Here is a 26,006-nt window from a genome sequence, read left to right as displayed (position 1 = left end):
GTTGCCTGTTCCTGCCAGGCCAGGCAGCTGGGCCTGCCCTGGTTCACCGTGGCCCCCGTGGCTGGGGAACTGAGGGGACCCCGGCCCTCCCAGACTCTCCCAGGCTGACACTGGGAGTGTGCTGAACCCATGGGCTTGGGATCAGCCATCCCCCTGGGGGCCCCTGAGTCTTATCTCTAACGTGGGCTAATGAAGTTTACTCTCTGGATCCTTGCATCCCTTGTTCCTACTCCAGCTTCCTGCTTCCCTAAAGCACGCTGGGTTTCGACCTCTAGAAGAACACGAGGCTCTGTACGAGCATCCACCATCCTCGGAGGGCAGACCCAGGACACGCCTCAGCCCTCCCAGAGCCTCCTCTACGGCCCGGCTCTGCTGCCTGCCGCCGCGGCACCTGCCCTCTCATCTCAAGGTGCTGCTCACCTGGCTCCCCGGCCCCAGGATGCAGTCCAAAGCCCTGCTCATGGCGTTCACAGCCTTCTCAGCTGGCCTCACCCGGCCTCGCTGGGCGGGGTTCTCCCCCCCACCCACCCATCTCCTGTAGGCACCACGCTGCAGCCAGCCCACGCTGTGTGCCTGGACCACGCCCGCCTTCAACAGCTCTTTTCTTACTGTTGCACCCACCCGCCACACCCTGCCCCGCCGCAGCCCCCTCTGCTGGTGCCGTCTGAGCCATCCTTTAAGACTAGCTCGAAGACACCTCTTCCAGGAAGCCTTCCTGACTACACTCACAGGACTGAAACAACTTAGTCTCCTCGGGGCCTCCTGCTTCTGCCTCAAGTAGAGCATATTCCATATTCCTTCAGACACTGTGTTCACTCCTATAAACATGTCTCCTCTACTTGACCGCAGATCTCTGGATGGCAGGGGCCATCTCAGGGTCAACAGTGAATCCACGAAGGCCCCATTTAATGGGAAAAGTGCTGTGTGGACAGTGGGTCTGAGTAGAAACGCTTCCATGTCATGTGTCATTTGTCACACAGGCTGTATGTTTTGCAAGATCATCTTTTAGCATCTGAGAGGACGCACCTGAGTTGATGTGTGTATTTTCTCATCAAGGGCATCAGAAGAAGCACTCGGAGATGAGGCGCCACCCAGAAGGCTGGAGGGATGTGGAGGCACAGGCATGTGCACACGTGTACACACACACACATGTGTGCACACATGCACGGTGCACTCGTGTGTACACACATGCATTGTGCACATAGGCATTGCACCCGTGCGCACACATGCACATGGGTACATATGCATTGCGCGTGTGTGTACACACATGTATTGCGCACACTGCACACACGTGTACACACGTGCATGTGTGCACATGCGCATGCTTGCACATGTGCACACACACGGAAACTTGCCCAAGACATAAAATTATGCCAATCTCGTTTAGAAAAGACGCACTTTGGAGATGAATGTCCTTCAAAGAACAGACTATCTGAGCGTATTCCAGACAAGGGATCCTGAGACTATTACCTTCGCAGGGTCTTCCAGAATATTCCACGGGGAGGTCGGGGGTGCCTCCCTCGCAGCTGCAGGTGAAGGACCCCAGGTTGTTGCGGCAGGAGGAGCCCGGGGCGCAGTCGTCCTCCCCGCTGTCACACTCATCGTAATCTGCAGCGTTTAGGAAACAAGACAGGAAACCTCACAGGAGGCTTGAGCATTGCGGCTCTGCCCACTGTTTACAGGCAGCCTGCATCTCGGGAACCAAGGTTAAAATTATCAAATGATAGCAAAGATGGCCAGTTCTGCAGGATTCGGGAGATAGGGCGGTACCCCGATTTTCTGCTGGGGATGGGGGTGGGAAGCGGTTGGCAGGAAGTCTGCAGGGGCTGTTCTGGAAGGAGGATGATGGGGGCGGATGGGGGGGGAGGAGGGTGCAGGCAGCTCAGCAACCCCTCAGCTCCCTGGAGACCAGGAGACCAATGGGCCCCACCTGGACCCTGGTATCAGGCAGAGGGACCCCGGCACACACTTGCTTTCATCTCTAAGCTCAATTACTTACCTTATGAACCATAATGCGGCTTTACTGCAGAAAATGGATAAAAACCAGGACAGCTTAGCAAAGAACATAAAATCCCCCCGTGAGGCCACCTCCCAGATGTAAGTGTTTGCATGTTGGTGTATTCCTTTCCAGCCTTTTGAAAGGCAGACTGCAATGCAGCTAAGATCACGTTTTATACACAAATGTGAGTCCAGCTTCCATCCCACTTCTTTGGGTCAGGAATATTTTCTACCTCAGCAAACCTCATTTTTAATAATTGCCTGACAGTCCATGGCATGGATTACCAAAACTGACTTACTATCTTCCCTATTACGGGACTCTGGGTTATTTCCAATCTTCTGCTTTTAAAGTAACACTGAGATGAATGTCTTTGCGTGTGAACAATAGGCCACACTGAGTTCTGTTTCCTTAGGATGGAGTCCTGTAAGTGCTATGGTACATGTGTTACATGCAATAAGCAGGATAAAACATTAAGGAAGAAAGACAAATATCATATGATATAGCTTATCGGTGGAATCTAAAAAATTGGTACAAGTGAACTTATTTACAAAACAGAAATAGAGTCACAGATATAAAAAACAAACTTATGGTTTCCCAGGGGGTGAGGAAGGGATAAATTGGGAGATTGGGATTGACATATACACACTACTAAATATAAAATAGGTAACTAATAAGGACCTGCTGTATAGCACAGGGAACTCTATTCAATACTCTGTAATGACCTATATGGGAAAAGAATCTAAAAAAGAGTGGATAGGTATATATGTATAACTGATTCACTTTGCTGTACAGCAGAAACTAATGCAACATTGTACATCAACTATACTCCACTAAAAATTAAAAAAACAAAAACACAAAGTAAAAAAAAACCCCAAAAAACAAAGTGGATGAAACATTTTTAAAGCTCTTGACAAATGCCGGGAAGTGTGAGCAAATCCTATTCTCCCAGTGCTGTGTGCAGGGGCTGCTTCACTACCAGGATTATCCTTAAAAAAAAAAAAATTCCTTGTAGATGGGCAAAAAGAGTAACTCATTTTAATGGGAATTCCTTTGATTCTTCCATCTTTCTTAGTCGCGTGGGAGTCATCTTTCACATATGGTCTATTTGGGTCTTTTGTGCCTGTGTCTATTGGGTTCTTAGTATTTTATTACCAGTGTGTGTGATCGCTCTTTATTTAGGATATAATTCTTCATCAGATTGTTGAAATTACTTTTTGGTTCACTGCTTGCTTTACAATGGTGACTGTTTTGTTTGACATGAGAGCTTTAACTTTTTATAGAGTCAAATAGTCCAGGCTTTTCCTCTGCAGGCTTAACCCTTCTCATTCCAAAGATCAGAAAAATATTCATCTGTATTGTCTTTGATTTTATCCGTACATATAATTATAAGCCTTTTATCGTTTATTCTCAGGCATGCTATGTGCTAGGGTCTGAACTGTGTGTCCTCAAAATCTGTGTGTTGAGGCCTTGACCCCAAGTGTGACTGCATTTGCAGGTGGGCCCTTTAGGAGATAATTAAGGTTAACTGAGGTCGTTAGGGAGGGGCCCTGATCTGACAGGACTGATGGGCTTCCCTGGTGGCGCAGTGGTTGAGAGTCTGCCTGCTGATGCAGGGGACATGGGTTCGTGCCCCGGTCTGGGAAGATCCCACATGCCGTGGAGCAACTGGGCCCGTGAGCCACAACTACTGAGCCTGCGCGTCTGGAGCCTGTGCTCCGCAACGGGAGAGGCCCGCGCACCGCGATGAAGAGTGGCCCCCGCTTGCCAAAATTAGAGAAAGCTGTCGCACAGAAACTAAGACCCAACACAGCAAAAATTAATTAATTAATTAATGAACTCCTACCCCCAACATCTTCTTAAAAAAAAAGACAGCAGAGCGCTCCTCCTCTACACACACAGAGGAAAGGCCATGTGAGGACACAGCAGGAGGGTGGCCGCCTACACTTCAGGAGCGGGCCCTCACCACAATCAGCCGGCACCTTGACCTTTGGACTCCCAGCCTCTAGAACTGTGAGAAAATAAATGTCTGTTGTTTCCATCCGTGGTATTTTGTTATAACTCCAGCTGACTAATACAATATGAGAAGAGACTCTAAATTGCCTTTTCTCCCTGCTTTTCTTTTCAATTATTTTTCCTACGATTTTCCACAGTTTCCTTGGAAACTGTGCTTGGGAGGAAGTCTGACAGCAGAGAGGGACCTGTCTGCCCTCAGCCCATGGAAGAGCAGCAAAGGAGGGAGGGGCAGGATGCAGCCTGCAGAAAGGATGCAGCATCCCCGGGAAACTTTGCAGGTTCACCCGAAGATTTTTCAACCCTTAAACCTTTAAAAAAAAAAAAAACATAGGAGCAATAAGAGAGATGAGGGTCCTATCTGTTTCACATTTTCATCTAATGCAGGGAAGCCCTCAAGAGGAGGCGCATCTTTCAGAAACAAAGCCAGTGGCTAGGATTTCACTGCCTCCCCTTGCAGAGCGAGCCTCCATTGGGGTCCAGCCTCTGCTTACCCACTATGAAGGGGTCACCTCCGACCACCTCCAGCAGAGAAGCATTCTGAAAGGCGGCCAGGAACGTGGCAGACACCTCCCGGACATCCACGTCTGCGATGACCAGCAAGTTGAACTCCACCACGACGCTGCCGCTGGAGATGCGGGTCACTTCCACCTGCACCCCACCTGTGTCCAGGTGCTGAAGCATGGAGGCTGGCAAGGAATTCCGCACCTTTAGAGAAACAGGTCTGGTGAGAAGAACCGCGTGCCGAGAGAGGAAACGGGGTCCTCGTCCTAAGGTGGCTCCTCTGGGGATTGCAGCCAGCAGCAGCGCTGGCCTTGGGAAAGATGTCAAGGCCACAGGTCAGTTCTGCTGAGTCCCCAGGCCCAGCACGAATGCCGGTGGGGTCTGAGACAGGGAGTCCTGTCCCCCAACCAGAGCCAGCCGGTCAACATGGGGCTACGTGCCAAAGCCCCACCCTACAGGGCTTGTGACTTGGTAGGGGGCTCACAGCGGCATTTAGGATCTGCTGCTCTTAGCTCAGAGCCCCAGAAGGCAGGGCTGAGCAAGTGGTTCTAGGGAGGGACACCACCTCTCCGACTCCACTTTTTCCAGGACAGTCCTTGTGACCCGCATACGGCAGAACATTTTCCCTTCCTTTCTTCCCGCTGCCTTTCCGAAAACTGCTTCCCCGTGGGCATCCTAGTGAGACAGATAGCTCCTGCCTCTAAAAGCCTTGTTCTTTATTCCATCAATTTGGACAGAATCCTACATCACACACCATATTATTCCATTCTAGCCCATCATGGCCAAAATGCCCAGAAAGCTACCCAATCTTGTAATGAGCTTTAAGCGGTGCATATAATGCAAATGTGCTGTGGAAGAGCCCACCTCCACGGTTTGCCCTCACAGAGAAAACCTGGTCTGCATCTGAACTGCATGAGGTTCAAGGCATAGGCTTGTGGATTCCCAGCCTTGGGACAGCCAGTGTGAACAAGTCTGTCGTCACCCATCAGGGGGTGCAGATGCCCAGGAGACCCCAGAGCCACCTGCAGTCATGTGGCTGCCACCTTTATCATTGGAAGAGTTGGTCTTCTCTCTCTCTGTCTCTCCTTCTCTCTGGGATTTCCAGAGAGGGATCTGCCAGAGTCTTGGGTTAAAATCACTTTTATCTGCATCTCAAGCCAGTCTCAAAGCGAAGTTCTAGGCCCCTTCTAGGAACTGACAAAAAGTGACACATTAACCCACAACCTCCCAAAATGTGTCCTAATGTCCTACATAGGTGTTAAGTTGCATAATTATTTGCTATCCTGAAACTCTAGACAGACAAAAACTGCCCCCCTAAATAGGCAAAAAATGAAAAGTTTTTAAAAGGAGAGATTAATCAAGGAACTTGGGGTAGCAGTGAAGCTGCCTCATGGGACCACCAGAGCTATGTGACCTGATTTCAGAATCACCAAACAGTGCGGCCACCGGCATTGCTAAGGCGCCACTGTGTTATGACTCCACCAATAGGTGGCGCTGCCGAGCTCTCTCTAGCCTGTGTCTTAAACCCTCAGAACAAGGAAAAGCTAAAGTGTATGAGACGTCCTCTATGCAAACGAGATCATGACAAGTGCATTCTCTATTCATCAGAGGGTAATCTAACCACCAGCAAAAAGAATATTGAGATTGCTCCTCTAACTAAATTGTAACAATATACCATCCCAAAGAATGCCAGTGGGTTGGCGGAGGGCACTGCAAGGAAGAATAGGAAAAGGCATTTTTTTAAGGTCAGATCATAGTGGCATTATTCACAATAGCCAAAAAGTGGAAGTAGCCCAAATGTTCATCAATGGATCATGGATAAAGAGAACGTGGTCTGTCCATACAGTGGAATACCATCCGGCCATAAAAAAGAATGAAGTTCTGATGTTGGTACAACATGGATGAACCTTGAAGACATTATACTGTGAAATAAGCCAGACACAAAAGTCACATATTGTATGATGCCATTTCTATGAAATACCCAGAACAGGCAAATCCACAGAGACAGAAAGCACATATCTGGTTCCAGGGGCAGAGAGAAGTGCAGATGATGAGCTAATGGCTTTCTCTCTGAGAGGATGAAAACCTTCTGGAATTCGCTGGTGGTGATGGTGGCACAATTCTGCAAATACAGTCTAAACCACTGAATCGTGCACTTTAAAAGCGTGAGTTTTACGGTATGTGAAATAGATCTCAATTTTTCATTTTTTTTTCTTTTTAAGGCTGGGGGAGGCTTTCTGCTCTACAGGGTCCCGTATCAATAAAGAAGTTTCACTGAACAGGAGACAATGTGAAGTAAGGATGCAGCAGAGGAAAAGGTGTGTCTCCCACCTGCTGATGTGTCTGTTTAATGGCAGATCCAGGACACAGAGGCACCGCACCAGAGCTGGAAGTCCCAGCTTCCTTCAGAAACGAGAAGTCTATGGCACCTTCAGGTCTGGGTCCCGTTTGGCTGCCACTAGGATGCTACCACCTCCCTCCTTCACATCCCAAGAGAAAATAAGGACCGACTCCACCAACTTACCATCCTAAAGAATAGCTCCAGGAAGGCCTGGTACTCCTCGCTGCTTGCGTTGCGGAAGGATTCTAAATACTTGACGTTTGCTATTCTGACTTTTCCACTGAGCTTCTGGGCCGCTGCAGGATGGAGAATAAACACGTTTGCAGTGGTATCAGGTAGCACAGTATCATCTCTATCTTAATAATAGTATTTTTACGCTGGCCAGGAAGAACATCAAACTGAGGCTGATTTGCACTCTGTAAAGAAGGAACAGTGCCTGGTACGCACAGACACAGCCCCCAGATCCAGAGGACGCCGGACAGAGGCTGGGCGCAGAGGGAGACCCTTCCGGGGGCCGCAGGACCAGCTCAGCCCCTGCGTCTCTCTCCTGCCTGCCTGCAGAGAGGATGGCAACAACTGGAGAGTGTGGCCTGACCTAAAAGCCATCAGGAGCAGGAAGGTGCACAGGGGAGAGCAGAGGTGGACCCATCTCAGGCCGGGGTCACACAGACGCGCGGGCCACTCCTCCCTCCAAGCACGGGTGAGACCTTCAGATGGCAGATGTACACGAAAGCCCAGCACCAGCTCTCCTCCGGGACTGCCCTGCCTGACCGTCCGGCCAGCAGCGACCTCCACTTCTCCAGCTTGCCATGAACTTACACTTGCCTTCGTCACCCACATCTCCTCTCTAATTTCCCAGTTCACAGCTAATTCATATTTTCAAGCATATAAAAAGAAGTTCTAAACGTTTATGACTTAGGCATCCCCCAATGGGGCATCTTAGGCATCTCCCAAGGGATGTGCACCCCATCTCGAAGACCACTGTTATCAACTCTTAGACAGTTGCCCAAGATTTGAGGACTAATCTGCAACATCAGGTTTGCCCTTGGCTGTTCAGGTAAGCTGGACATTCAAGAATATATGTGAATGACAAATGCTAATGAGGAGAAAAGAGGAATTTTTTTTTTGGTACACGGGCCTCTCACTGTTGTGGCCTCTTCCGTTGCGGAGCAAAGGCTCCAGACGCGCAGGCTCAGTGGCCATGGCTCACGGGCCCAGCCGCTCCGTGGCACGTGGGATCTTCCCGGACTGGGGCACGAACCCGTGTCCCCTGCATCGGCAGGCGGACTCTCAACCACTGCGCCACCAGGGAAGCCCAAGGAGAGAGGAATTTTATCTGAATATATAACTATCGACAAGGACCAGCTCCACCTTACGTTTGACTTGCTCAATTCTACTCCCCTCCCTTTTACTCTGCGGCCCCAGGCTCAGTGGGCGGGGAGGGGGGCACTCACAGATCTGTCCATCATCATCCTTCCTGAAAGCCAAGTCCAGGTCTGTTAGGAGTGAGGATGGTCACAGGAAATGGATAGACCAGCACTGCACCCATTTCCCTGCCATGTACCCATGAGGACACAGATGAGCAAGCGTCTGCAACCTCTGCAGAGTCTGGAGCGCTTTGCAAAGCAGCCTCTTTGTCCACCACCTGTCCCTGAAATAAGCCCCGACCTGTGTGGCCTTTGAACACCAGCTGAGTATGAAGTGAGCCAGACATTCCTACACTGAGAGGAAAATGGAATCCGAACATCCACAAGTACATGCAGCTATTTTAAACCTTAACCCACCAAAAATCTTTTTCATGCCTTTTCTTCTTCCTTTAAGAACCAATGGCAAAAGCGTTTCTGAAGCCTCTTACCTGTCCTCACTTTCAGGTGGGCTCTGGCACTTTCTTTTCCACATGCTTTGGCCACAATCTCCACCAGGTACAAAACGCCAGGCTCTAGGCCAGACAGTGTCAGGCTTGCGTTCCGGCTCTCCAGGTGCACAGTGGGGGTCCGTGCAGAAATCAGGGTGAGCTGGAAAGTGGGGCGCAGGGTGAGATCCGCCACCCATGCCACGTGAAAGCCCGTGCTGGTCACATTGGAGACGGTGACCCTTCCGATGGGCATGGGAGCTGAGAAGTGGAATATAAGTGCCCTGATTAAAATCAGTCCAACGTTCCCAGGAGACAGGAAGGAGAACCGCCCCCCCCCCCCCGCCACGGGGACATGAGAGTCCTCAGGGGAGGCCAGCCCAGGGGAGTCAAGTCCCCCAGCTGCCAGCTGCACACGTGGATGCAGAGTCCCTGGACAGCCCCTGAGCCCTGGGCTCCCAGGGATGGCACCCCTGCCCCTTAGGTTTGCTCTGTGTCCACCCCTGAGGTCCCGGGACTTCTGGAAACAAAGTTTTCTTGAGCAGGTTCTGGGCGGCTCCTCCAGAGCAGCTGCACCCCTCAACCCCTGGGCAGACTTCCCAAGGAATCAGCATGGTGGGCTTTGCTGGCTACAGACCATTCCTACAGGGGATTTGGGCGATTTACGTGGGCTTAAGAGTTTAGTGTTGGATCTAGCCCTGTGCAGCAGAGGAAATGCATCAACGGAGCTGCGTTTAACAGTTGGCTGCAATCCAGGGCCAGGCGAGCTCAGTGAGCTCACACAGGGATGCCAAGGCCACCTCCCTCCGTGGGAGTCGCAGGGCCAGGCCCATTCCCTGCACCGAGTGGCTGCCTGTCTCCTGGGGTATCACCCAGGGGTCTTGGTGATGGCTCAAGCCTCTACAAGTAATGGGTAATGTGGAGCTGCCGGGGGTCAGTACGGCTGGGAGGGTACAGAGCTGCTGGGGGAGCTGCAGCAGGCTTGGGGATGCAGAACTTCTGGGGACATACAGAAAGGTTGGGGGCCCAACCCTGCTGGGGGGATGTGCCCCATGCTCAGTGCACTTAATGCAACACACACCCAGCTTCCTGCTCCAGCTGTCGGCAACCAGGAGTCTTAGGAAGGGGGAGGACCAGGCTGGAGAGAAAGTGGGGAGACTAAGTTCTCACCCTTACTAGACCGGAAGCCGACCACCAGGGGACAGAGCTGCCCGGCACTGGGTTGGCCTCACCCAGTGCTGCTGGACTGCCCTGGACTGGACGACTGCGTGAGCCTTTGCCAAAGGGAGCTCACACACCAGCAGCTCCACATGGCCCCTGGGACGCACCCTTCCTGCCACTCACCGCAGGCTGGGGTCTTCAGAGATGCCGGCGTGGTGGCCGAGGGCAGGTCTGGGGAGCCGGAGGGTCCAGGGTCTGAGTTTTGTGTCCACGCGGGGTCCAGAGGTACTGGCGGTGTGTCCCTCGTGGAGAGGCTGGCGTGCCACTCAACGTGGTCCATGGGGCCCTGGGTAGGAGCGGGCCGGAAGAGTGGCTCCGTGGTGGAGTTTGGGGGCAACCATCCAGGGGAGTCTGGTAGGCTGTTCATGGCCCCAAGAGGGGGGCTGTGGGTTGGCCCGGGAGCCCGGGAGGAGAAGGTGGTGCCAGCCACCCTGCTGGCTGTCCACTGGCTGGTCGCCAGGCCTGGGGCCACGCTGGCCTCCTCCTCCACAGCTTGCCCAGTGCTGTTCCTGCCATGACCGAGCACACCGCTGACCCCTCTCCTGGGTGGGAGCCCTGGGGTCCAGGCCTGGCCTGCTGCACTGGTGCGCCACGGGTATCCAGGGCTGGGGGACAAGGCGGGGGTCTCCAGGCCGAGGGCTGTTGCTTCTGTGCTGGGACCTGGGGCTGTTTTGCCTGTCACCGGAGATGGCGTACCACTCGTGGGGCTCACAACATCACCTGCCGAGACACATCCTCTCTCAGATGGGGCATCTGGTCTACCCTGGTCAAGAGCCCCCCAGGTGACCTTAAGAGGGGGCACCGGCTATCCCCACGGGTGGTTAAGAATGTTTGACACGGCCCATGTTTGTGGTCTCCCAAGGGCTCTCTCAGAAGGCCATGGAGCCTCTCCATTTGATCAGTGAGGATGCCGTGACCCCGAGATTAGGGGGTCCACCTGGGAGGCTGTAGAACCGGGACACAAATGCAAGGCTTGGTTCTTGCAGGCCTCAGGTGGATCATGGATCCACGGGCCTTTGGGAAATTGGGATAATTTCCCCCAAATGTGTGCTCAGTGTGGGGCTAGGTACTGGTCACTCTTATCAGCTTGCTGGGAGACACAGGTATAAGAAAAAGGATGGGAGAAGAGAAGCTGTGTGCGTCTTAGGAAGCGGGACAATATACACAGTAGTTAAGGACTAGAGGCTTTCTCCCAGCGAACCATTCTCTGCTGCTTCTTCCAGCCAGAAAGCCTTTGCAGGGATGGCAAACAGGTAGCTGAGCACCTCTGCTGCCCACCCTGTGTCCAGAGCAGACATTGGTAGTCGATCACAGCATTTTAAGTCTGTATATGACCTCCTCCGGCTTCTGAACTCAGCACGCCAGGTGGCCCCAACAAGCTGATCAGAACTGGCCCCCAGAAACATTGGGGCAGAGACATGCCAAGAATGGGGCTCAGAGACCCCACATCAAGGCCTTCTCCATGCTCACCGGGGCTCCTACACCATCTTGGGCTCCAGTCCACCCAGGGAGGGACCCCTGCCCCCAGGGGTTTCATCATGACTTTCTCTGACCCTTTCATTCATAAAAATAATTTAAAATCATACTTTAAAGCTGCACTGGTATAAAGACTAGATTCCTATTTGATATTTACTGTTATTAGATTATTTTTTTCTTTTGATTTTAAAAGCAATTAAATCATTCTCATGGTCCCTAGAAGTATGGTGGGCCCCGGGCACTGTGCCCACCCTGCTTGAGGGAAACCAACCCTGCTCCACCCCAGGTCCTCAGGGAGGGGGCTCAGCCCAGAGCTGGGGGCTTGGGGACGGGGCGCACCGTCACAGGCCCGGCCCGGTCTGGAGGGGTGGGCATCCCTGGCCGTCCGGCACCGGCAGGTGTACGAGCCCTCGAGGTTGATGCACTGGGCGGCCGGCGAGCAGTCGTGCTGCAGGCTGTCTGCGCACTCGTCCCAGTCTGTGGGCGGGGAAGAGACAGGACATGAGAGGGTGAGAAAACAGCCAGAGGCTGCTCAAGCAGAGCGTGATGGTGGCAACTTCTTGCTGACCAGAGTCTTTGCAGCCAACGACCAGAGGGATGGAGCAGGGTGTCAGTGAAGCCCTTGGCATCCAGCACCCGGGGCTGGCGGTGGGGTTCCCTGCACAGAGCCCTCCCTGCAGCTCCTATTTGGGCCAAGGTGACAAACCAAAAGCCCACCCTTGCCCACCTCCACCGCTGGCTGGCTGACCTGGGGGCAGAGACTAGGGAACGCTGGGATTCCTGTGGAGGTATTAGCACCCACAGGTGTGAATATATTCCCCTCTTGTTTATTCTTTGTTCATAAGGCGCTTTCTCTTCCCTCTGATGAGCCAACATCCCCTCATATTTAGTGTCTCAAGAAAGAAACAGAAAAGTAACTGATCCAGGAGGTGTCCAGTTAGTATAACATGAACTTTCCAAGACACAGATAGGACGGCTGTAAACACCTCCTCCCCGAGTCTGGGAAACGACTGTGAGAGACCCCAAAGCCCCGTGCCCCTGGGAAACCCTGACCCTTCTGACCTGGGCAAGGAAGGCTCAGTGAGCCCCCCAACCCTATAAATCCCCCCAAACCCTCCCCTGCCACAGTCCTTTCTCGGCCTCTGAACTTGAACTTCTTTACAAAACAGAAATAGAGTCACAGATGTAGAAAACAATCTTATGATTACTGGGGGGAAAGAGGGGAGGGATAAATTGGGAGATTGGGACTGATATATACACACGACTATATATAAAATAGAGAACCAATGAGGACCTACTGTACAGCACAGGGAACTCTACTCAATTCTCTGCAATGACCTGTATGGGAAAAGAATCTAATAAAAGAGTGGGTATATGTATATGTATAACTGACTCACTTTCCTGTACACCTGACACAAACACAGCATTGTACATCAACTGTACTCCAATAAAAAATAAACAAATAAAAATAAACCCTTAAGGAATCGGTACTCGAGCTGTATTTCAGGCTGGGAGGAGCCAGGGGTCGGGGAGCAGTCTTCCCACAGCTCTAGGAATCCATCCTTCAGCCCAGGTCTGGCTCTACGGGTCACTGCCTGTCCCATCCCTGCCCAGGAAAGCAGTTGGCTCTTAACAGAGTTGCACCTGCCAGCTGGGGAGGCTGGGTGCCTCGACAGGGTGAGGTTTACCCTTGAGCGGTGGCTACCAGGCTTCCCTAGAACTGCAGGCGGGGTCCCTGAGCCAGGCTCAGGGCACCAGCAAAGCCCGGACTTGGCTGGGCTTCAAGTCAAGGTAAGGCGTGAGTCCAGTTTTGTGCAGAGAAAACTCTGCCACTGAGTGCTCAGAGACCCGTTTTGTGGCTTTCAGTTTTGCTTCATGTGATCTTCACCAAAGCAGCTCCCCCGAGCCCAGCAGACTCATCAGCTGATGCAACAGTTACACCCCGACCCAGATCCCCCTGGACTGCAGCCTGACCTCCAGGTGGCTCAAAAGTGCTGGGGGCTTAAGGCCGGGGCTGGAGCCAGGCCCGCCAGGCAGCAGGGCCACGAGGAGAGCGGAAGCCCCCGTGGAGACCTGAGCTCAAACCGCAGAGCCCTGGAAGTTATCTTGGGGAGGTGATTCCCCACCCGCTTCGCTCTGCCAGCACGTGGCTCAGGGGTAAGTCTGAGTGAGATGCAGACAACTCTGCTTTGTCTTGTATAAAAGCCCGAGGCCTGGCAGTTCTTGGGTTCAGAGCGGGAGGCGGGTCTGCGAGCCGTGAGAGCTGCCAGGCGGCCAGACGAGGATGTGGGCAAAAGCTCCTGGTGCAGGGCCTGCCCTCTGCACCTGCCGGCCCTGCAGCTGGGCTGAGGAGGTAGCCCACCTCCCGGAGGAGGGGGCGGCTGCGACAGAGCCGGGACTCCTGGCACAAGTAAACCCCCAGGAATGAGGCAGGGAGGCCCAAGGATAAGCCGCCCCATCCCTGCAAAGGCAGGCTCCTCGGGAGGCCCCAGACTGTCTTTGGGGCCCAGGTGGCCTTCAGAAGTGAAGCCTGGCCAGAGCCCTCAGCCCTTCCTGGGGGCCACGGTCAGATTCTCACTCAAGGAGGAAGGTGGTCACAGAGACCTGGGTTCTAACAGCGGCAGGAACAGAGCTGGATCAAAGGCGGTGCCACCGAGCCTGGAGGAAGCAAGCCCACCCCGGCAGGCCAGGTGGACAGTGACAGTCCTGGGGCCAGGCTCCCCCGCTCGTCCTCCGTCTCCCACCACCCACAGAGGCCACAGGAAGGTCCACTGTGCTTAGGACGCTGTCAGGGGCGTGAGGCCGACTGGAAGCTTCGGGGAGCGTGGCTAGGCCAGTCCTGAGATCACAAGAGAGGGCGCTGCCCCCCGGTACTGCAGTGACCCCAGGGGAAGCCCTCACACAGGACAGCGCCGCCACCAGGCCTCGTTTGGCTGGCGTCTGCACAGAGCATTAAGGCACAAGGGGCCACGTAGATGCACGTGGAGGCCCAGTGGGTTGTCTGCACTTGGCGCAAATGAGCAGGACGGCCCCTCCTGAGCAGATTTTAAGGAAGGGGAGGGGCGAGGGTGGGAGATCCAAGGGGAGCGAAGGCAAGGGGGGCGGGACGGAGGACGGGTGAGGGCTCGGGGACCCTGCAGGACCTTCCGGGCCTGAGAACTCACCCGAGACACGAAAGGGCATCCTAGAGAAGAGTTAAACTGAAATGCCGGCGGCGCTGTCAGACGTGCGCCGGGCACCCCGCTAACCCCACACCTGCAGGATCCCTTTATTTACCCTCCGGGGGGGATGGGTCAACCTTCCTGTCTCTCAGCTGAGCACACTGAGGCCCAGGAGGCGACATGCCTTGTACAGGGACCCACAGCGAGGGAGTGTCAGAGCTGGGATTCCAGCCTGGCCCGTGAGGCCCCCTCGCGCCGGGCGGTGTGAGCAGGGCCGGGGGACCAGGTTGCAACTCAGCCCTGAGCCTCCCCGCATGGGGCATGGACCCCCTGGAGGAAGACCAGGACACGTGGCCACCCAGTGACCCGGGTGGGGGTGGTATGGGCTTCGGGGAGAAGATGAGGTTGTGACAACATGACTGCCACGCTGCTGGGACGTGTTGATTCACAGAAGTGAGAGCTCCCAGAGAACCGGGGAAAACTCAGCAGGGCCGACACCACCATTTCTGTGGGCGTCGCTGAGGAAAGGAGCTTTCTGTGCTGCGGTTTGTTGAATTTTTGCAGAATGACAATGAATGTGCTTCTCCAGTTCCCCGGCTGTGCCTGCGGGGCTGGGGGATCTGGGACGGTGGGGAAGGTGGGGGACTTCGGTTCGGGCCTCCCCAGGTGAGGGTTGCAGCCCAGGGGCTGCCCCTCGGGCTCTGGATCAGGGGACTCTGTGCAGGGCAGAGCCATCTCATCTGCCAGTAAACAGCCGAGGCCTCCTCATGGCCCTGGGAGACCCTCCCACCGTGGCCCTCAGCTCCGAAATGTTAAGCAAATAGCCTACTGTTTTTCAGGGACGCTGCAAGGTGAGAGCCTGCTCGGGGCTCCCAACTTCCAAGGATACTTCCAGAACTTCGTGGGGTGGGGGTGGGGTCTTCAGAATGATGAACCCTGGGATATTAGCAATGCAGGGCATCTCTTCTTCCTTTGTATGAGTTTGCTGAGGCTGCCGTCACAAACCGTCACAAGCTTTCAAGCTGGCTTAAAACAGAATCTATTCTCTCACAGTTCTAGACGCCAAAGTCTAAAATCAAGGTGCTGGCAGGGCTGAGCGCCCTCTGGGGCTTTCGGGGAGGGTCCTTCTTGCCTCTTCCGGCTTCTGGTGGCCCTTTGGGCTCCTCGGCCTCTGCCTGCATCTTCACGTGGTCTCCTCCACGGTCCCTGGGTCATCTCCTTTTCTGTCTCTTCTAAGGGCACTGTCATTGGACTTTGGGCCCACCCTGATCCAGGATGATTTCAGATCCTTCATTTCATCTGCAAAGACCCTTGTCCCCTGAACCCAGGCAGGCAGGCCCACCAGGTGTAGAGGGCCACCGTCATCTCCATCCCCGAGGGGGTGAAGGACAGAGGGACCCCAGGCTCAGCAGGCAGGTGTTTCCCAGGCATGACTTCAGGTGTGACACTCCCGTGGCCCCTTCTCTGCATTCCTGGGTTGGGGGAGCTTGGGACAGCAAGCTGGCAGGCGACAGAGCTCAAAGGAGTTGACAGCGCTCGCTGTGGGACCTGCTCCACTGGGGGGGGGGGTCGTGCATTCCATAGATTGAGCCCCAAACAGGCTCTATGATGTAGAGACTGCGGTGCCCTCACCGCACGAGGGAACTTCATCCCTGCTCTGACAGCAAAACCTTCCTGACGTGACAGCTCGCTGTCTCTGTCTCTCTATGTCTGTCTCTCTCTCTCTCTCACTGCCCCCCTGACCCCAGCCCCCTCTCCCCGCCTCTCTCTGTTTCTCCGTCTCTCCCCGCTCTTCCCTAATCTGTGACTTCCTGTATCACCAAGTAAAATTACAAGCCTTTGGGCTAATGAAATAGGTCTCCATGTTACCAAGGCGCACAGCAGCCAGGCTGTACTGGGCCCCGATGCAGGCACAGTAAGCTCCCGTCCTGTGCCCTTCGTGGACCCTCCAGCCCGGTTCCACCCTGGGTTCTGGTGGCAGCTGAGAAACACCATCCAAGGGAATAAGCATCCCTGAGCTCCAAGGGGTGCTTCTCCCATCAGGAATAGGAGGTGTGGGACACAGGTGGCCTCACTGTTGCAGGGCGGCAGCCCTAGGCCCCAGTTCCCATGGAAGAACACAGAATAAGGACTCAAATTTCATTTGCTTTATCTTTTGGAACAAAGTGAATGTTGATCAGAACTAACGCAGCCTGGACTTTGGAGGGCATCGGGGCGGCACACCCTGGGCACGGGGAGGAGGACCCACCTTGCACAAGCGTCTCCCTCTGGTCCACCTGGAACACGGTGCTCGCCCACAGAGGTGGGAGCATGGGGGACAGCATGGACACGTCCACCGGGAACTCGGGGTCCTGCACCGTCAGCCTGAGCCTCGCCACCACGCTTCCGGCCCGGAGAGACACGACCTGCATCCTCAGCTTCCCTCTTCGGTACAAGTCAGAAAGCGCCGGCGGGAAGGCGGTTGCAACCTGGCCCAGAAGAGGCAACAGATGCTCAGATGCAGCAGACTTTTCCATCAAAGTCTTCAAAACCAGTCAGCGGGGCCCCGGGTGTGACACACGGATGGTGCACGGAATCCACGTGTCCTCTTCATGACCAAGAGGAGGTGCCCAGCCACCCTCCTCTGGGGACAGCAGAGTTGCCCCCCAGCTCACTGCAGCCCTGGGACAGTGGGTCAGGCCTGCTCGGCCTTGGTAAGGACTCAGAGACCATGACAGTCGGATCTCTGTCCTGCAGCCCTAGATGCACGGCCCACTCTGGGTGCCCTGGAAACCGGTGCGAAGATAATGTGTGTGTGAGAGAGACAGCTGGATGGACGGATGGACCGAGAGCAGCGATCCTGTGGCTCTTCAGAGCTGCCCCCCTCCCACTGGGCTGTGTCCCCAGGAAACACAGGCACAGCCAGGTGATCAGGGCCACCTGTGCCCGAGCAAGGAGACCCAAGCCTCGCCCACATTCCTCCTACACCATTCCTGCACCCACAGGCGAATTACTGCTAGAAACAAGGGAGAATTCTCCAGGAAAGTTCAAAAACCAACTCCTCTCTGCAAGTGGGCGTTGAGAGGCGACCCTCCTTCGCTCCCTCCCATGTCCACACATCCTGCAAGAAGAAGCCTGAACTGCCCTCTTGTTCCAGAATATCTTCCAAGACGTTTCTATGATGAACAGCCTTGGGAGAGAGAGAGGATGGCCCCGTCCAGAGCACAGAGCAGATGTGTTCACCGTCTGATGTGGTAAAGATGACGTCTCTCTCTGGAGCCAGGTTTAGGCAGGTTTGCATGGGGGTCCTCAGCTGTGATGCAGATGCACTGCATGTACGTCACCCACCGGGTTCCCTCTGCATCATCCCCGTGGGACTTGGGGGCCAGCAGGGGACCTGGCACCAACGTGATGCTGCTGCCGCCTGCTGTGCTGTGAGGGAGGGAGTCCTTTGCCTCTGACCCAGGCATCTCGTGTCCTCTGCCAGCATCCATGCAACACGCTAACTTACTAGCTTTCAGGAAGGGCCAAATCCTAGACCTTTCCCAGTCACTGACAGTTTGGCAAGTCGCTTTTTTCTCCAACTCGGCATCCCAGGATGGATGATAGCTGCTACTGGCCTGGTTCTCCCGAGCCTCATGCTGGTGCCTGCCTTCAGCCCCAGGGAGGAACGGATGCTTTGATCACTGGCGAATGCTTACTCAATGAAGCTGCCCCAAAGAAGGAAGGCAGAGGTCCCAGGTCCCCCAAACAGAAGGTTCGACAAAAAACCCAGCCGAGCCATCAAGTGGTCCAGCCCATTTGAATCAAAGTCGGTTTGTCCCCAAACCTATTTTAAGTCATGCATAAAAGGGGGCAATTCGAGCAGTGACCGTGGGATTTGAGTCTGGTCCCTCCCTAGCCCTGGTGAGGGGCACTTGTCTCACACCCGCACAGGGCGGGTTTCTGGCTCCGACTCTCGGAAAGCTCCTCTGCCGGGCTTTACCTCGTGCAGCAGCTGCTGGGAGAAGTTCTGGAACTCGGGGCTCCCATGGTCCAGCAGCCCCTCTGTCACGTTGCGGTTTAGGATCCTGACTGTGACTTCGAACACCCGGGCATCTGAGACAGACGGTAACACAAATTAGCTGAAATCCGGTGAGCACGAGTCACATGCTTTTCTGTCAATGTTTTCCAATTTCCCCTACTCTTTGGAGGGGAATTTTTTAGGAAACAGATTGAGGCATGAGTCTTAGGCTTGGTAGCCAAATTGGGGGAAATCAGCATAAGGAATATATGCCTCTACGCTGGAGTGAAGGAAACTCAGACATAAACACACACTTTTAGAGCCAAAGCAGGGGAACAAGGTACAAATGTCACATGGCTCACACCAGCGGGAACTGGGGTTCCACCAGCCATGTAGGGTACGAAGGCCTCTCCAGCAATTCGTCACCCAGTGTGGCTGCTGCTTTCCTTGGCCTCAATCACAAGCACACGCCCCAGCCAGGCCCCTGACACTCAGGTGACAAGTTTATCCTGATTTCTCTGGCACTTTCTAATTTTCCCACCAGAAGTCCCACCTCTCAAGAGCCTACTCTGTCCCGGACAAAATGATAGGGTTGGTCAGCCTGTAAGGGAAGTGTCCTTTCCTTTGGACATAAGTGAAGCTGGAAAAGATTCAAGATGGGACATGGGAGCATGTCTCTTTCGTTACCAAGAATGAAACCCACATCCACGGCAGACCCTGAGGCAATGATCTAAATTCTGATGATCTAAAGACACTCACAGTTTCCCCCAGCCAGTGAGCTTCGGGCCGGTAGGGCAGAGTTTATCACCACTGCACGCACACAGCCCCAGAAATGACACCAACGTTGTATAGCGTACATTTCTAGACGGGGCTTCCTCTGAACCTTTTCCCACCATAGCAAGAGGAACAAGTATCCCTTAGGGCCCGGGATTCCCAGGCGCCGGTCCTGCCCACATCACAGAGCCTCTCGGGAGGTCAGTATCCACCAGTGCTTCGGGAATCCAGACTTACCGTGAGGCCCTGGGTCTCCACTGCTACGATAATCTCTATGGCCTCCAACATAGCAAGCATTTAATAATGTCAAATTAATTAGCTAAGACCTTTAAAGTGGATCGGCCTTCTTAAAAAAAAAATAGGGCTCTGCAAACATAAGGCATTTTTACAATACAGAGAAGGAATGAGAATCCAGCTGGGGAAGGAATAAGCTGGTAATCAGGAGTCTTATGGAATCTTCCAAATTATCTCCTCTGCATTGGAATGTAGGTACTTTTTCCTGAGGGCACAGAGTCCATGGGGTTGGGGCGGAGCTGCACATCCCAACTAAGATGAATTGGCGCTGGGATGTTGGTCCCACGAATTTCCACATCTGAGATGAGTTGGGAGGGGACACAGGGAGGAAGTGACCTGTGGGGATGGAGCCCCTCACGGTCCCAGTTTCCTCAAAGGGAAAAGAGTGTTCCCCCCACTTTCTCTGTGGAGCAACTTGAAAAGAAAACAAGAAGGTGAGATGGCACCAGTTTGGATGTTACAGGCTTGTGCAAAGTCAAGGGCTCGAGTTTTTGCATGGTTGGGGTTCTGGGGGCCCTCTGGGGGCCTGTTCTGTGTGTTTGCAATTTAGCATGGGTCAGCCCCCAGTCAGGGCATAAAGGGGGTAGGCCTGATCCTCCCAGCACTCACTCATTCACTGCCACCATCACTGTCACTGGCGTTATCCCTACCCGTGAGACAGACCCCCCAGAGGGTCCTTTATTTATTTATTTATTTTAATTTATTTTATTTTATTTTTTGCAGTACGCGGGCCTCTCACTGTTGTGGCCTGTCCCTTTGTGGAGCACAGGCTCTGGACGCGCAGGCTCAGCGGCCATGGCTCACGGGCCCAGCTGCTCCGCGGCATGTGGGATCCTCCCGGACCGGGGCACGAACCCGTGTCCCCTGCATCGGCAGGCAGACTCTCAACCACTGCACCACCAGGGAAGCCCAGGGTCCTTTTAAAAAATTTTTATTTTATATTGGAGTATAGTTGACTAACAATGTTGTGTTAGTTTCAGGTGTCCAGCACAGTGACTCAGTTATACATATACATGTATCTATTCTTTTTCAGATTCTTTTCCCATATAGGTTATTACAGAGTAGTATTACAGAGTATTACAGAGCAGAGTTCCCTGTGCTGTACAGCAGGTCCTTGTAGGTTATCTATCTTAAATATAGCAGTGTGTTTATGTCAATCCCAGACTCCCAATCTATCCCTCCCCCCAAGCCTTCCCCCCCCACCATAGCATCTTTCATACAGTGATTTCTGCCCTCTGCCTGCTCTGAACCCCCAGGCTGGGTCTCCCCCCTGCTCTGGTCCCCAGACCAGAATGTCTCAGAGCCACACTGTCCCTGCGCACACTTCCATGTCCCGCTGCCAGAGGCCAGCCTAGGAGGGAACTCCCTGGGCCAAACCTGACCAAGGTCTATACCACCAGGGTAGCACCATGACCAGGCAGAGTGGAGGTGGCATCACAGGGCAGGGCCAGTGTCGGCCACCTGCGGGGTCATGTGGGTCACGCCAGCTGCCTCCTGGACACTGGAATCCCCAATTCATGCCTACGCTGTGTTTGTTTGGGGCAAAAATTTCTTCAGGGCTCCGATGCAGTGGGCATCATGTTAGCTTTGCAAGTGCACGGCGTGGGAAATGAGACGTACTTCGTGAAGATCTTACAGATGCTCAGCTCTTGGGTTTGGGGAAGTTATACAGACTCAGCCGTGTGGAATTAAGTGTGGCCAAATGTCCTTCGATGCGTGCGAATCACTACCCTCTTCTGCTTTACTATACTTGGGGCTTCACTCTATGTGACTGCATTATGTGTCCTTCAAACCACAGCAAGATGGGATCTTCACAGAGCCCTCATCACCCCAGGTGTCAGAAGAGTCCCCAGGGCTTCCCTGGTGGTGCAGTGGTTGAGAGTCCGCCTGCCGATACAGGGGACATGGGTTCGTGCCCCGGTCCGGGAGAATCCCACATGCCGCGGAGCACCTGGGCCCGTGAACCATGGCCACTGTGCCTGCGCGTCCGGAGAACGGGAGAGGCCACAGCAGTGAGAGGCCCGCGTACCAAAAAAAAAAAAAAGAAGAGCCCCCAGTCAGGATGAGACGCAGGGGAGCGAGGGGAACCTGTGCTGACCACGAGCACCGTGGCACTGCTCCAGGACACAGAGTGTGCTCACTGTCCCCCAGGAGAGTTGGGGCCAAGTCAGTGACGGCCCCTGCCCTGCTCGTAGGAAGCACATGATTAGAGTCACCAGGGCCAGCAGACTAGGCTAGCGAGACAGACTCACAGGTAATGTGGATTTCAGACATGTGGCCTTACCGGTCCTGACAGTGACCGTGGTGGTGGCGTTGGCCCGGCATGCCTGGTAGCTGGTCCTCACCCCATACAGCACTCCGGCCTCCAGCCCCGCCACCTCCAGGCTCGTCCCCCGGGTGCTGGCGTTCCTGAGCAGCTTCTCACCCTGGTAAACCTGCACCTGGAAAGTGCAGTTCTGGGTGGAATTTAAACTCCAAGACACTTGAAAGCTGCTGCTGGTGACGTTGAGGACCACGAGGTCTCTGATGGGAGGGCAGTCTACAAAAGGGCAAAATGAGGAAGACGCAGAGAACGTCAGAGAGAAGCAACGGAAGCAAAAGTCAACAAGTGGGCCGACATCAAAGGGAAAACCTTCTGTCCAGCTTGAAGCCATCCACAAAATGAGAAGGCAACCTACAAACCGGGAGAAAAATCTGCGAATCATATATCTGATAAGGGGTAATATCCAAAATATATGAAAATCATACAACGCATTAGCAAAAATAATAACAATCATCATAATCCCATTTTAAAATGGACAGTGGATCTGAATAGACATTTTTCCAGAGAAGACATACAGATGGCCAACAGGCACGTGAAAAGAGGCTCAACATCGCTCATCATCTGGGAAATGCAAATCAAAACCACAGTGAGATATCATCTCACACCTGCTGGAATGGCTATTATCAAAAAGACAAGAGATAAGAAATGCTGGAGAGGGTGTGGAGAAAAGGGAACCCTCGTGCAAGGCTGGTGGGAATGTAAATTGGTGCAGCCACTATGGAGAACAGTATGGAGGTTCCTCAAGAAATGAAAAATAAAACTACCATATGATCCAGCAATTCCTTTCCTATTTATATGAAGGAAACAAAATCACTAACTCAAAGAGATACCTGCACCCCATGTTCATTACAGCATTATTTACTATAGCCAAGCCATGAAAACCACCAAACTGTTTCTGTAGCTTTGGTCATTACGTTGTGTGATGGGCTGAACTGTGTTCCCCTAAAACTCGTGTGTGGGGTCCTAACCCCCAATGCCTCAAAATGTGGCCGTATTTGGAGACAAAGTCATTAGAGAACTTGTTAAGTTAAAGTGAGGTCATCAGGGTGGCCCTAATCCGACCTGACTCGTGTCCTTATAGAAGAGATGAGGACACGACCAGGCAGAGGGGTGACCATGTGAGGACACGGGGACGAGACGGCTGTCTGCACGCCAAGAGGCCTCTGAAGGCACCAGCCTGCCAGCACCTTGCCCTTGGACTCCAGCCTCTGGACTGTGGGAGAGCAACTGCCTGTTGTTTAAGCCCCCAGTGTGTGGTGTGTGTCATGGCAGCCTGAGCAGATTAACGCGTGGTCTGATGTTTCTGGGCTACGTTTATAAATTCCATCTCAACACAGATTCAAAGGGCCTGCTCTTCTGAGTCACAAGTACTTGATCATTTGCCCGAGGTCTTCTGCTTGGCTAATTCATCACCAAAACAATGGTCCATGGGGAAGCAGGAGTCCGGAGTCAGGCTGAGGTGTCCTGTGTTTTCACATCGACATTCATGCTTTAGGGAGTAATACTCAAATATAACAAGCAATATGTATTTTAATGCTCAGATGGAATTAAATGTCTTTTTGGAGGAGAAAAATTCTGGCTTCACAGCAGGCACCTGGCCAATATGAATTACACAAAGCCTAGGGTGGCCCTCAGTCTAGTCACCATCATTTTTACAGCAGAATTTGATTTCTATAAGAAACAAGTGATGAGGAGATTTTTAAAAAATCTTTTGCAAAACCACAGTAAAGAAAAAAGAATTAAAATACATGTGGAGTTTCCAAAGCCCTTCCTGTAAGGATTCATAGGATATATGCTTTCTAATATTACGAAAAAATTGTCTTTCTGACAAATGTGTACGCTTCCTTTCAGTAAAAATTAAAATTGGCACAATTCAACCCATTTCCCTTTTTGCCTTGGCCGCCAGGAGGCTCAGGATCAAGATTGGTGACCCACCCTCATCCTGCAACTCAGCCCTGCTGGGTCCTCCCCAAGCTGCTCTTTAGAAATGGCAGTGCCCTGTGGCTGTGCTCCCCTACCGTGAGCCCCTACAGGTCCCCGCAAAGCATGGGTATAAACTGGTGGATGCTGGAGAGACAGGTGAGCCCAACCCTGCCTCCATGTAAATTCTTGCAGCTTCCTGAAAACTCTCCTTCCGTGCAGAGGTAGCGTGTACTTTGAAGAAGACGCGTTTGTCCTATTCACTGAATTGTCCAGTATTTTTCTGTGCCTTTGTCTCACAAGTGGTTTTCATTCTTCACGACACTGTCCTTTGTTTCAGCTGAGGACTGGCCAGCAGCTCAGGCCCTGAGACCGTGGGTCTCATCCCCACCTCCCGGCCACTGGGACCATGAAATCAAGACGATCACCTGCTGGGGGTCTAATAACCACATCACTTTTCGGTCTGTCCCCAGGAACGTGTCACTGAGAAAGTAAGGAAAAGCTACAGCTTTTCTAAAAATCTGCTAAAAGCACTGAATGTTCTGATTCATGCAAACCACACAGCACCCAACATCCTTTCAATCCTGCAGGTGACCACATGACGCCTGGCTAATAGGACAGTGGGGCTGAGAACGAGGCCTGAGGCCTGGGCAGCAGCATCCAGCTCACAGCGGGGCTGCACCCCCATGTCCTGGTTGACATTCGGGCATCGCTCGATGTGGAACGGCAAACGAATCCGTATTATGGGCCTGTGTGTGGCCCTTTACAAGCACGTGCTATAGCGAGTGCCTCCAGGCTCAGGGGAATTAAAATAGAAAGGGTCCCCTAGGTGTTGGGAAGAACCCCGGGACTGGCGTTTAGGAAGTCTGAGAGGGTGTCAGGCTGGCTGGAGACATAGTCACTGCTTAAATTAAGACGCCAGACGGTCCCTAGAACACTGGGCTAAGGAGCCACCAACAGGGTCGTTTCGATGGCTACGAAACCCTCAGAAGCATTTGCAGAAGCTGCCGTCCGCCCAAGGTTCCTGCAGCTAAGGCACTGCGGGCGTGTGGCCCTCTCATCCATAGAAATAAATCCTCCCTGCAGAGAATGCTACAGCTGAACATTTGTGTAGCTCTTTCTCCAATTTATTACCTTGAGACATTTACAATTGTCCGGATTCAACCGTGTTTGACCAGCCACAGTGGCAATTTCATATGGTTTGGCATTTATTGAGCACCTACTATGTATCCAGCACAGTGATGGAAACAAGGATGGATTAAGGTCCACAGCGATGCCAGACACACACATGGGGCGTCCAAGCCAGCGTGGCCAGTGTCGCAGCAGCAGTGGGGACACGGGGCTGTGGGGACACCCACGGCGCTATGGGCACCCCCTCCCACTACATGCATCACGCTGCCGAGCTGCCGTCGGCTGAGTGCTGTGGCAGCGGGCATGTCATTCCACACAGCCCTTCTAACAATACCAGGTAATAGGTTCTATTGTACTATGATCCCATTTTACAGAGGACGAAACTGAGGCCTAGAAAGGTCAAGTAGAGAGTAAATGGCAAAGCCGTCCAATCACTAATGACAAAGTTCCCAGGCTGTACTCCTAAACTATCCCACCACCGGCAATAGACTGGGTAATAACCTCCAAAGATAGCAGCTCCTAATCCCTGGAACCTGGAAATGTGACCTTATTTGGAAAAAGGGTCTTTGCAGGTGTGATGAAGTTAAGGATCTCAAGAAGAGATTGTCCTGGATTATCCAGGTGGGCCCTAAATGCGATCACAAGAGAGAGTCGGGAGAGTGGACACACACACACACAGAAGAGAGGACTGAAGATGTTGGCCTTGAAGGTGGGAGCGATGTGGCCACAAGCCAAGGGATTCGTGCAGCCCTCAGAAGAAGGGTGAGGCAAAGAAGCGGTCTCCCCTAAAGCCTCCGCAGGGACCCTGGCCCTGCCGACACCTGGACCTGAACCCAGTGATAACGATGGTGGGCTTCTGCCCTCCAGAACTGTGAGAGAAGAAACTTCTGTTGTTTTAAACCCCCAAGTTTGTGCTGTTTTGTTACACAGGCCCAGGAAATGAATCCACCTACCCACGCTTCTTTAAGTAGTTTTCAAGGCAGCTATGGGTGAGACGGTACAACTGGTTGGAAAGTTC

At 53.3% G+C, this 26,006-nt stretch overlaps 1 protein-coding gene across 1 annotated transcript in view; it reads right to left on the bottom strand.

Annotated features, from left to right (window-relative positions):
• UMODL1 (uromodulin like 1) overlaps positions 1 to 26,006 on the bottom strand; it is a gene marked incomplete at both ends in the record, with an annotated part of 61,151 nt that overhangs the window by 16,440 nt on the left and 18,705 nt on the right. Inside the window, 9 exons of the mRNA XM_082624384.1 lie at positions 1,471 to 1,608; positions 4,504 to 4,717; positions 7,038 to 7,150; positions 8,710 to 8,967; positions 10,051 to 10,602; positions 11,743 to 11,880; positions 16,813 to 17,032; positions 18,472 to 18,641; positions 21,899 to 22,153. Of these exons, the coding sequence (XP_082480510.1) occupies positions 1,471 to 1,608; positions 4,504 to 4,717; positions 7,038 to 7,150; positions 8,710 to 8,967; positions 10,051 to 10,602; positions 11,743 to 11,880; positions 16,813 to 17,032; positions 18,472 to 18,641; positions 21,899 to 22,153 (2,058 nt within the window). The remainder of the gene's footprint in view (positions 1 to 1,470; positions 1,609 to 4,503; positions 4,718 to 7,037; positions 7,151 to 8,709; positions 8,968 to 10,050; positions 10,603 to 11,742; positions 11,881 to 16,812; positions 17,033 to 18,471; positions 18,642 to 21,898; positions 22,154 to 26,006) is intronic.

This window comes from Mesoplodon mirus (assembly GCF_964341445.2).
Source record: "Mesoplodon mirus genome assembly, chromosome: 6".
Taxonomy (NCBI): Eukaryota; Metazoa; Chordata; class Mammalia; order Artiodactyla; family Ziphiidae; genus Mesoplodon; species Mesoplodon mirus.
Note: the sequence above shows the minus strand (reverse complement) of the source record. Positions and strands in the feature narration are given on the sequence as shown.